This window comes from Anopheles merus, chromosome 2L (genome assembly GCF_017562075.2).
Source record: "Anopheles merus strain MAF chromosome 2L, AmerM5.1, whole genome shotgun sequence".
NCBI classification, from domain to species: domain Eukaryota; kingdom Metazoa; phylum Arthropoda; class Insecta; order Diptera; family Culicidae; genus Anopheles; species Anopheles merus.
In genome coordinates this window covers 46,896,514-46,909,026 of record NC_054083.1, presented here as the reverse complement: position 1 = coordinate 46,909,026, position 12,513 = coordinate 46,896,514, and the positions used below count along the sequence as shown (strand labels likewise).

The window sequence follows — 12,513 nt, the reverse complement described above, 5'->3', positions numbered from 1 at the left end:
GCCGGTTTGCGCGTTACCCTCGCGAGAGTGCAGAATGTTCTATGCGTGCTGCGTGGTGTCAATGTATCGGTGCCGTGCGGACGGCACAGTGGTGGACGGTTGTGAGAGCGAGACGACTAGTTGGATGTTACGGTGGAAAAGCTTGCAGTAAGGATGCTTTTTTTGCTGGAGTGGAAAGCTTTTTGCGGAAAGCTGTGCGTAAAAGGAGACGCCTGGTGGCGTGTAGAAAAGCTTTCGAAATGAAAAGCTGCTTACTTTATTGGGGTAGGAATTGTTTTGGATGATTGGAATGAATGCATTTATTTGTAGAGGCACCCTTTACCGATAGCAAGCACTGATAATAGCATCAAATGGGGAATAATGTATTCTTTTTACATCTATTCTATTCTATTAATTAATTTCTTTTACAAACGAGTTGAAAGTTCTGTCTAAAAGTATTTTCATGTTAACTCAATTTCACATTATTTCACTCATTATCGTTTTTAAATGACGTTTTGATTGTAGTTTGTATGCAAGGAGAAATTAAATTTGAATTTATTGAAATTTAATGAATGTCAACTATTATATGTTTTTACAAATACAAAAGAGTATTCATTTGGTTGATATTGTCTTCTTCTCTAATGATTATTCTCTGTTAATTGAAAGCATTTATTGTCCTATTGTCTTTAAGGCAATCAGAGAGTTGTTGATACATTAAAAGGAATTAATTTAAAAATCTCTTGCAATTGGAACAATTAACAGAACTTTGCCGAATTTTATATGAACTAAAACAAAAAATAATATATGTACATTCGTCCAATAAAAACTGCCCTTACGCTCATTTCAAAACAACCTCACAGAAGTTAACATGCAACACATTAACTGTATCACACACACACACAAACGCACACACGACAACATCATCGCCAAAAGTAACCAAGGTCAAGGCCGAACCCGAAAAACGTGAACAAAAGTGGTCCAGTGTGGGGGGGGGGGGGGGGGAGATTGTTTGTTGCTTTTTTCCTGTTCAAATAATACCCATCACGTCCTGCTGTTGCGTATCGTCCAGCACACACACATGCACATACACACACACACATCAGTCACGCTGTGTCCCACCATGTGCGGTACACGCGACGACCCACCGACATGATTTGATGATCTATGTCACGCCCGGACTAGCTGCTGCCGTTTGTGTTGTGTTTTATTTATTGTTTTGGGGACGAAAACGATGAATTTGGAACAAATTTGAAGACCGGTCAAGGGACGGTACACATTGGTCAAACAGCGCGCCAAACGACAATGTGTGTTTTCGGTGTTAATTCACCTTGCTCCGGTTCGGGTTGACGCGGCTGGAATACTAATGTGCGTGACGTGGTCCGTGTTCGGTATGCAGTTTGGTCTAGCCGCAACACCGCGGCTGATTATGCGTGCACTGCTGCTCATGCATATGGAGAGAGCGTGCGAGGGCTTTCGGTTTCCTATTGGTAGATGCTTTGAATTGCGGCGGTTTTGCATTATGGTCGATTATAAAGCCATAAAGCGGTGTGATTCGTATGGATATAATATGTACGAAATGCCATTCAAAAAACCATTGCTCTATAGTTTATTATGCTGGTTGGTGTGTTTCTGATACCATATTTCGCATTGGATGGAGTCTCACGGGAAACGTGAGCTCTCCCGACCGTACATAGCGTACGGAGTACGGGCTAAGCGGCCCTAGATCTCGTGTGCCCTAGATTTCGACGTATTGCGTCATACTTCGGACTCGGTTCGGGTCTCCTCTTACAGCCTGGGGGGCAGACGGGCAAACGGTGGGACGCAGGGCAAGACGAATGTTGACGCATTTCCATCCCATCTCATTGCACATTGCTGCACTTTAGATGCACTGCTCAGTGGGTCAGGTCAATGCACTGGATGGGAACAAACATGCATCCCCCGGATGGTTCAATCGATGCAGAAGAGTGTGTGATGTACTTTCCTATGTTTTGCCGCATAAATCACTTGAAAAGTGCCAACGTTTTAATAAAAAGCGATTCAATTAATGTTCCTCCTTTTTTCGCGATCTAATTTTAGGATGCAAATCTTTCGCGTTCACTTCCCAAGCTTTCAGAGAGGCACGGATGGCGAATACATTCTTGGAATCAAACATCTCTGGTGACATGCTTCAACAAATTCAAACGAAGAAGCTATGTCTGTCTACTTTGCAGTGCAAACGAATGGGGGGTTTTATTTATAGACACAACCAATTCTACGCGAAATGTGAGTAAAATGTTCGTTTAATCAGCATCCTCAGCACCGTACCTACCCGTAGGTGGAAACTTAAACCGGGCATAAACGAAGAAAGGTACAAACGCCCAAAGAAAGGAAAAATAAAAGCAAAAGCGACACATTTACCTCGGTGCGGTGCGTTCCGGTGAAGTTACTAACGCGAGCGAAAGCTTACCTCCCGACACTGGCGTTCTGGGTAAGTTGCGGAAAATTGATAAAATGGCTTAAGCTGAGCAGAGCGTGGAAGCTCTTCCGAAAGTATGCGTTGGTTGGTTTGGTGTTGTTTGTCGTTTCGCTTTTGGAGTGGTATTTTTAGCCACACGTTACTTCCTTGCTTGATGGGCAAAGCTCTCGCAGGATGGCGTGGTGCTCGGCGTGCGTTAATTAAGGGTGTGCCGAGTGTGAAGGAAGTTCTTAGAAACTGATATGGCACAAAAAAAGACTTAGAACGTGCTGTTTGGTATGTTTAGAAACAGTGCCATTTGGATGTATGCTTTCTTGACAAATTTGAAAGACTTTATGAGGACAGTATAATATGTTTGAATTTTCTAAATTTGGATTTACCTCTTGATCCTTGAGTGGCGATGAAAAAAGGGATGGGTTAAGTTGTTAAAAATCCGCAGTCAACTCCGATCCGACTCCAATAATTTAGGAATCGATTCTGGAAGGTAGATCCGCTCAGCATTATCCGAAGTCGTTCGTCTGAAGCCGTCTGGAATTGCTTGGAGTCGTTCGGAGTTGTTCGGAGTCGTCCGGAGTCTTGCAGAGTCTTGCAGAGACGCCCAGAGTCTTCCAGAATTGGCTGGAGTCGGAGTAGTCCGGAGTCGTCGGGAGTCATCCGGAGACGTTGGGAGTTGTCCGGAATTGGCCGGAGTCGGAGTCGTTCGGAGGTGGCTGGAGTCGGATACCTCCGACTTCACACGGCTCCGATTGACTCCGGACGACTCCGGACCACTTCGGATGACTCCGAACGACTCCGACTCCAGCCAATTTAGGACGACTCTAGGCGTCTCCGCAAGACTCCGGAGGACTCCGACTCGGAACAACGAATTCGGGCAGAACTAATGGTTCTTATTTTGCCGGAGTTAGAATCGGACTAACAATAGTCAGAGTCGTGGGTGCGCTCCAGAGAGCACATCACTAGACGAAATCATAAAGATGCACATTGACAATGCTAAGAATTTGGTCAAAAGGACAAACAAAAGGTAGCTTGTTTTTACAAGAATTTGCCCAATTTTTTGAAGTGAAAAACACTCTTCGTTTCAGGATGAAAGAAGTTTTTGTTCTACGGGATAGCCTAATTATAGGCGTCAATCGTTAATAGCGCCATCTAGATGCAAAACATGGAAATGAAACAGAGCCACTTGTTTTAATGTTTGAAGCTAAATGCGTTGAATTTATTCTATAACAATCTCAGGTATTTCAGGTATCCATTTTGCTACTAATCCGACCCCACATCCATCTATCTGGTTTTTACGGATTAATAGGTGCCCCAGCTGCTACCGGCAGCCCATACTCGTTAAAAGGTGTCGGCTGTGGCTGCTGATGCTGCTGCTGCTGCTGCGGTTGCTGTACGCCAAAGTTTTCCGGTCCATTTGGTGACGCGGCCCGTCCAGCTGGCACCGTGCCGGGAGACGACGATCGACCCTGCTGAGCGCCAGCCTCCTGTCCACCGGGTGCGGCACGTGCAATCTCAACGTTCGTGGGCGCACCTTCAAACGCTTGACCACCGGCGACACCGAGCAGCCGAATGCCTTCCGTCGATCCGAACGCAGTTACGAAAGCTCGCTGAAAGTTGTCCGCCGCGGCACGGGACGCTGGGGCAGCGGCGCGTGCATCGAAAACCCCCGGCAGGGAGCTGGCCGGAGCAGGTGCACCAACAGCTGGCGCGAGTTCGGGAGCAACACCGACCGCTGGAACTGCTGGCGCCAGGCGGGTGGAGAGGACCGAAGGAGCAAAGACAGGAGCAGGAACGGCAGCACGTACGGCCGGGGCAGCGAAGGTTGGAGCGGCGTAAGCTACGGGTGTCTCAACGGCATAGGGACGCACCGTTTTTAGGACCGGACCGGCGACAAGCTGCGGAGCGGCAGCATAAACCGTCGGGACGGCAGCTTTGACGATGGGAGCAGCCACCGGTGCGGCATATACTGTGGGAACAGCTTTGACCACTGGGGCAGCTACCGGAGCGGCAGCATACACCGTGGGGACGGCTTTCACCACTGGAGCAGCCACCGGAGCGGCAGCATAGGCGAGTGAGGTCGAAACCGGCACAAAGGATGGCGCATAGCTACGCCCAACAACCTGACTGTAGGCCGTCCTCAGGACACCCTGAGCAGGAACAATCGGTGCCGCTAGGGAGTAGGCGAGTGGAGCTGCTACCGGTGACGCCAGATAGGACGCCGCATGTCCTGCTTCCGTGCTGGAGCACAGCATAGCTGCCAGCAGCAGCACCATGGAGAGCTGTTGGAATGAATGAATATGGTACTTCGTGAGGTGCTCTTTGTTGCAGCTCGAACAGGTCATTACTTACCGAGCGAATGACTGCCATGCTGGTTGGAGGATTAGATGAAGACGGACGCCACACAACTGATGCCTTACTCGGTGGCTAGGTGTGACTTTTATAATAGGATCACGATCCTACAACTATCCCTACCAAAAGTGGGCAACCAAATCGAAAATGAGCGGGAACGAGCAACCGGTGACTTCGGGATCATTCACAATGCACAGTGCACACAGTGTTGCGCTTTGCCACGGCCCCGAATGGCTCAAACATTGAAGCTAAATTTGAATTTAAATCGTTTCATTTTCCTTTCAACGTTGCACCACGGTGATGTAAAGCGAAGCTTTTAGAGGACCAGCAAACAAAAAAAAAAAACAAGCCACTCCACTCACTCCGTTCACCTTTTCGTTCACGGCGCTGACATGAATTATGCAGAATGCTTCTGGCGGGTGCGTTCGTTCGTTCGCTGGCAGCGGCATACACTCCGGCAACAATGGCAACAGCAGATACAAAAAGAAAACCTCTCCGAATTAAAAGCAATCAAAAAGTGCACGCTTCGGGGAAAAAAACCTCCTTCCTCCTTCTTTCCTTCCTTTTTTTTGCAGGTGTTCTTTTCGCTTTCTTTCACTGCGCGCTCTCCGGGTACTGGGCGTACGGATCATGTTCTCGTACGGAAATTTGCCCAAAGCTCGCCGCGGCAACCACTCTGCATACTGAAACGGAATCGGGTTTGTTGTTGTGTGTTGTGAAAAATTAATTTCTTTTGCTGGAAACTTTTGTGTGTGTGTGGTTTTTTCTTTCGTGATCTTGTGTTTACCTTTCCTAACGGTATCAGTGTAGTGAGGAGAGTTTTGAGTAACGCATGCATATTACATGCTGTTCGGCAGCAGATTCATAATGGGTAAATGTGTTGTTCTTGATTTTTGTTTTCGAGCACAAAGTTTACCCCATGCCGGAACTAACCGCACATGATCGCACCATTGTGATGAGGATGAGAGAGAAGCCCGGCAAGGAAATCCCACCGGTAGTGATTACGTACGGGGGTTTGGATTTTCTTTTGTTTTTTTTTTGTAAATATTTTATGGGCTGCTTTCTGCCACAGCCTAAAGCGGACGGTTTGGTTCTACTAATTTAAAGTAATTTAAAATATATAATGCTTATAATACTGTGTAAGTTTTGTCAAAGCTGATCTGTGCATTGTTACTATCAAGTGGAACGCTTAAAACATCTTATTGCATACATTTAGGCGATATCGAGCAATGTTTTTTGTAGCTTTTACCATAACGATTTCTGTGATATTTTGTAGTATTTTTTATGTTAAGTAAAACAAGACATTTAAAGCTTAGAATAAGTAAGTACTACAATTTATAGTCATCAATCATATTGTACTTATTATTCAATGTCATTTGCCTACCAATTCCTATATGTTGCATACCTTTAGGCGTTCTGACAACGCTGACGAGGAATGCTGTTTTGCTATTTTCACCAAATTAATTTTCTGTCATTTCCTATCGCTGTGTTCTTAATTTAGCTACTTTTGAAACAAGATAAATTTAAACTAAACCATTAATGATGCTCCCAACGATTGAACCTTTATTTTTTCTACATCCAACCTGCTCCGATGAGGTTCTCCAATCGAAATCAATTCTAGCTCGCTCACTCAAAAAGCTATTTTAACCTCATGCGAGCTTAATTACTCTCCCACCAAACGGTCGGCCTTCGTTTGGAACGTCATCAGCCATGATTCCCGGACACTATTAAAAGATTAATTCCGTGCGATAAACAGAATGAGAGAGAGAGAGAGAGAGAGAGAGAGAGAGAGAGAGAGAGAGAGAGAGAGAGAGAGAGAGAGAGAGAGAGAGAGAGAGAGAGGTGGCAGCCCTAAACTGTGCCCAGATGCGCACACGTATGTGAGCTATTCTGTTTGGCCAGTAGGCGCTAGGATGAAGGATAAATATAGCGCACCTAGTCTCAATTAATCGTATCGGGGTACAGGGTAGGAAGGCGGAAAGGATAAAACACACAAAAATCCAAAACACCACACATACACACGCACACATCCCATGCCAAAGCTACATGCAAAAATATCGATCTCAAAAGCCTGCAGTCACACTATTTTAATGCGCGGCAACATAATGAGGAAACTTTTGCTAATCTTTCTGACGCCATTCCTGATGCCGTCATTGGCGTTGGGGTGTTGGCGGTGGGCGAATCGAGCGCGCCCTGACGGAGGAAAACAGTTTCATCTACTTGCTTGATCTTTCCATTTAGCTGTGATGTGATTTTCTTGTGGACAGCTGTGTATCGTCATGTTTTTTTCTAATGTTGTTTTTGTTTGGACTCCTGTTTTTAGACATTTTCTTCTGATTTGTAGCTCTTGCTGATTTGTTTGATATCCCTAAATAGATACCGTTGACATATCAGTGTTCTAGAAACGTTGAATCATCTTTCTTTTTGACATTTTGAGCACAGTTTTAGCACACCTGGCTAACTCCTACCTTGAATCGTACAGTTGAACACACAATGGCCTTCTTCGGACTATTTACCTACATGGCTCCATCCATTGTTTGGTGTTTGTAGAAAGCTTAATGCCTTACCATTTGTTGTGAGATTGTGTTCCGTTCAATTGATCAAAACCTTGCAACAATAACACACACACACACACATAACACTCACATACACTGGGAGTCCATTCCGGCGTTCCCACTTTTCACAGAAGCGCGAGTGAACTTTATTTTCCCATCCCGTGAACTTATCCGATCCATTTGTTCATACCATCCTCCCGCAACCAGTGCGTGTGTCGTCCCAGTGCTAAGATAAAGTTCAAAGGTGAACATCGAGCTCGAACGTACGAACGTACGCATTCAATGCTTCTGCTGCCGGGGTCTGCCGGAACTGCATCGAGGCAAGAGCCAAGGACTGCGCACTTCTCTGAGACTCTCGTCCGTCTGTCCTTTCCGCAATGTGTTCAATCGAACGTGTGACCTTTTCAAGTGGCCGTTCACGTGCAGCCACCGTTGGATGTGTCCATTTTCGGTGTAAATCTGTGTTCGGTTGCACTTTGCCGAACAACAACAACACACGGCTCGAACGTCACGGGATAAGCTGGATCGAGCACAGCAGTGGACACAGAAACGAGACCCCATTGTGAAGGCCATACGAGCAGTGACACACCTTAGGCTGTGGTGTATCGTTTGCATGTCCACCGGTATATAGACAGTTCACGTGAGCAGAACGCTTAGGGGAGTGTAGCTTGTACGGTGGTTGAAACTGTTGGTGATAATGGCAACTTTGTTTAGCATCGTTTTCGTACGAAAAGGTCGCTACAAAGCTTCACCTAAACATCTTCTACGAACAATCACGGAACATGTACGGAAACAGCTTCAAACAGGCATTTGTGGCGCACATGTGTTGTGGGTAAAGTACACTGACGTGAGATTGGAGCGTGTGTTAGCCTACTACGGATTATGGCTCGAGCACGTAGCCCCTAAAGGTATGCAATAAAATGTTCAGGGGGTTCAGTGTACTGGACTGTATCGTCGGAGATTAAAGACGCTCTTCACTAGAAAGGTTTAAAGCTATTCGTCTTACCTCTGCTTCTATATCAAGCATTTCTTTTCGTATAAATTCATAATAACATAACATAGCAGAACCGCATATTCACACTAATTTTTATTCTTAAACAAAAATACTGCACAAATGCTTTAGAATGCGCCATAAGATATGCAATCTGCGTAACAATTTGTTAATTTTATTTTCATTCAAATAATATATTTCAAATAAATAATAATAATAATAATTTCACTCAAATGCTCTTTACAATTAATGTTTTTATACAATTGTATGATAAATTCAATGACTTTAGGTATCTTTAGGCCTTAAAAAACAATTAGTCTGAACAAACCTCGGCAGTAAGCTCCAGGCTACCGATTCAAAAGGAGCCAAAGTTATTAAACCTAAATCTGCTCAAACGCATCAAAACTGTAGCTGACAGACACTCGCTTTGTAGAATGTACATACTAAATCTAGCCACTCGTAAATAATTCCTCATCACACGTGCGGCCCCATCCATCACAAACCGATCACAATAAACTTCAGTGAGCAAAGCGCACTCCCAAGTGCAGCATAAGCACTAGTACTATCGTTATCCTCAGTAAAAAGACTCAATCTGAATCACATTCCTTTTGCTGGATTTCTTCCGGAGCTTAATAAACAGTATCACTTCCACTACTGCGTCCAACGGCCAGCCCCGAGTAGCAAGCAAATGGGAAAATGTGTACAAAATGTGCCAACGAGATAGTAGCAGCACCAGCAGCATCAGCAGCAGCAGCAGTGTCTGCCCCGCACATAAATATAGATTCAGGTTTATGGGAGGATTTATTTTAAAATTTATGAACAGCTGCGTTCGATGGGCTGCCGTGCTATCCCGGCAAATAATGGGGTACACGAGATGTGCTGCTTCATTGCTCGCTTAATCGATTTCTACAACCGTCTTCTTTACCCACCGCCCCTTCGACTATACACTCAATGTATCGCAATCCTTCCAAACGGACGGCAGTGTTAAACGTTTCCCAGAATAGGTCAGATTGTTTCATTTCAGCTGCACGCTGTTTATGTTTCTACGGATATGCATCCTCACATCTGCGGAAAACACACACACGAGATGAAATTGCTTTATTGTTTTTAGTTTCATCACAAGCCCATCGTTCCATCCTTTCGAGTAATCAGGACGACGGAAACTCCCTGAGCAAGGGACGCTTGCCTTAGGGCGCGCTGTTGTTTACCGTCCTTTCCGGGTGGAGGAAGTGGTTTCTTGTTGCGGTCCATCCCTCTCGCTGATGGAAAATCTATTTTTAGCCAGCCCGGAGTGTGAGCGCTAAATAAAGTTCGTCTTTCTGCTGCACGTACGTGAAAGTTTGCGAGCAGAGTGCTTCCTAGATCGCATAAAAAATGCACGCTGAAGCACCTTGTTTGTACGTTCTTTTGCCATCGCTCTCGCTGTAAGCTCTTCGTTACCCTTCTTCCACCGGGTTGGCGTGTTGCTTGTCACTCTCGCTGCCACGTGTTAATGTTATCCCTTCAGCCACTTGTCCACATTTGCCCGTCATGCAAACCATCTTACACACGTTTGCTCATTGCCCACCTTTGCCGCATTACACCAGCCAAACCCGCGTTGCAACAACGTCCTTGTGCCTTCTCACCCGCACTGTGGGGTGGGTCCACTGCAACAGGTGCCAATTGCAGGCAAAAGCAGTAGGTCATCGCTCGTGAGTGTGTGTCAAAAGACACAACCCTTCCTTGGCCGGGGCCATTGAACCCCGAGACTCGCGCAACGAGGGCACTTGCCCTGCGCGCGAGCGCTGGCGCCAAAACACGGCGGCCGCAGCGTGGCAACCCTTAACACTTCCGCTTCATCCTCTCTCGCAACGTGTAACGTACCGACGGAGGCAAGGCTTCCTGTCCTCCTCTCCACGTGCTCCTCCAACTTCCCCTGCTCGGTTCGTACGACGTCATCCTTCGCTTCTGCGGCCCTGTTACCGATGGAACTCGTGCGCATTCCGAAACGATGCCGGCAAACTCGTGCACGCTGACGGCGTGGCCCCGTGTATATTTCGACGACGGCGCATTCGGTACGCCGGCCGGGTTGAACCCCACGCCATAGAAGGAGAAATAAAAAAAAAACAGACACGGATGCAACACACTTCTCGTGCGGGGCGCACCACGACGACGCGCGCCACCTTTGCGCCAAAACCGCTGCCGCCGGGCGTGTGTACGTGTGTGTGTGTGTGTGTGCACACAGGCGCACACGCCAGCAGCGTCGCCGGGCATGCCCGGACATCAGGGAGAGAGTATCCACATTCGCCTCGCTTCCCGTCTTCCACGGTGCCACCATTTTTTCATCGCCTGCTTCGTGCATGCTTTCGCGCGTCTTGCGCCTTTTTCGTGCGTTTACCAACGATGACGTAATTGGGACGTAGCGATTCATCGCCGTCCAGCCATTATTATTACTGGTCGGCGGCGAGCGTACACACATGCAGGGCGAACATATCGGTGCGGTGGAAGTGGCGGCCTTGTTCGGCTTGCCTTGCGTCCTGGTCGCCTGGTAGTTGCGCGTTCCCACCATTTTCGTAGATTCGCGGTTGCCAAGGTGTCCGCTGTTTTGGAGCATGGCTGCTTCGTTCGGGTTTCGGCTTGGGTAGGGGAAGATGCGCACTGGCCACGTTGCCGGTATGGAAATACAGCAGCGAATGGAGTGATAACAATAACGGCGAGGTGTGTTGTGTACAAAACGAAAAGCAGCAAATTTCACCGAATATTTTCCACCTGCTTTGGAGCATTAACACAATGGCAACAATGTAAAAACGATGTGTTTTATAAATTATTTTTTTTTATTTTGCCATATTGGGATATTCGCTGGCACAACGCTGCAAAGGGGGTAGTGGCTTTCGAGGATGTTCAGCTCGGCCGAAAGAAAGACACAATTGTGAATCTATTCTCATTGGCGCTTAACGAGCGTTTGAGAGACGAAATTGGTTTTTATCATAAAATTTTTGTTATTTTTTTATTATGGAGATCTAAAAACAATTAATTTGGCAGCAGATGGATCGCATTACAGTCTATTAAAATGTGTGTTCGAGCAGGAACTGCACTACATTTTAACGCTAAACGGACACGATAAATATCCTTGAATGTCGCTTTTAATTAATTTTAATTTTAATTTGTTAAAATAATCAGTGTTCATGGAATGCTATGAGCAACGTTTTTCTATAAGTAAGGGCTAGGAAGTGACTGTTTTCACAACGTTTTAAAAAACTCTCAAAGACTATGATAATAACATAATTTACTTAGTTCCCATTTTGCATACCTTCAGGCGTCTTATCCGCTAAAAAAGAGCTATTCATAGCTAAATAAAATTTATTATAAAGCAACCGGTTTAAAGCTAGAATAATGCAATTAAATTTTAATTTGCTCTTCAGCCTCTATTATTCTCACGTTTATTTGTACTGCAGTAAATTCATTACCTCAGCGTACTAAATAAATAAAAGCTCACAGAATCATTGTATTTTCATTCCGGAGGCCTGCTTCGATCTTTTCTTGCGCACAGAAATTGACGTAATGGAATAGTACATCGAGCACATGTCCATACATTTCGATTCACAGGCAACGACGCGAACATTCTCGTACATGCAACGACGTCACAGTAATAATCAACAGCACTGACCGATAGGTACGTTATGGAACGCATTTAATCCTGCTGCTCGGTGATGGCAGAGCTGACCTCGAACGGGGCAGGATGTGCCCGAACCGTACCTTACACCTCGCACGAATCGATTTAATGATAACATGTTGATAACATGTTGACCGTACGGATACATACCGGTACATCTGTTGTTGCAATTACTGAATAGTACTTTGTTACGGCACAGGCTCTCTCCGCCAACCAGTACAATCGAGTATGCGGAACTGCATGCAATGTGCTATTTTTGGACCTTGTTTTGATCTAATTCATCGGCGAGAGATGGTTTGATGAAGTGGCTCTTCTCTATTATGCGTTGGCAGAAGAACGCTGGCTGGTATTACAAAAATTGTCATGATTTTCATCTGTGAGGATACAATAATTCTCTTCGCCGTATGCAATCTTGCGGGAGTTGCAATTTTCGCAGCACTCGTTCGCATTTTGATATAGCCACCCATTGCCATCCGGCCGTGCTGAGAGGATGGCTGGTTTAATCATCAACACCGCATGATGCAACATATTACGT

General features: G+C 45.9%; 1 protein-coding gene across 1 annotated transcript; it reads right to left on the bottom strand.

Annotated features, from left to right (window-relative positions):
• Positions 1-3,625: 3,625 nt before the first annotated feature.
• Positions 3,626-4,889, bottom strand: LOC121593361 (calphotin-like). Its single transcript, XM_041915632.1, has 2 exons — positions 4,781-4,889; positions 3,626-4,710 (listed from the first exon to the last, which is right to left on the bottom strand). The coding sequence occupies exons 1-2, from the start codon at positions 4,796-4,798 to the stop codon at positions 3,724-3,726; spliced, it is 1,005 nt and encodes a 334-aa protein (XP_041771566.1). The 5' UTR covers positions 4,799-4,889; the 3' UTR covers positions 3,626-3,723.
• Positions 4,890-12,513: the final 7,624 nt, after the last annotated feature.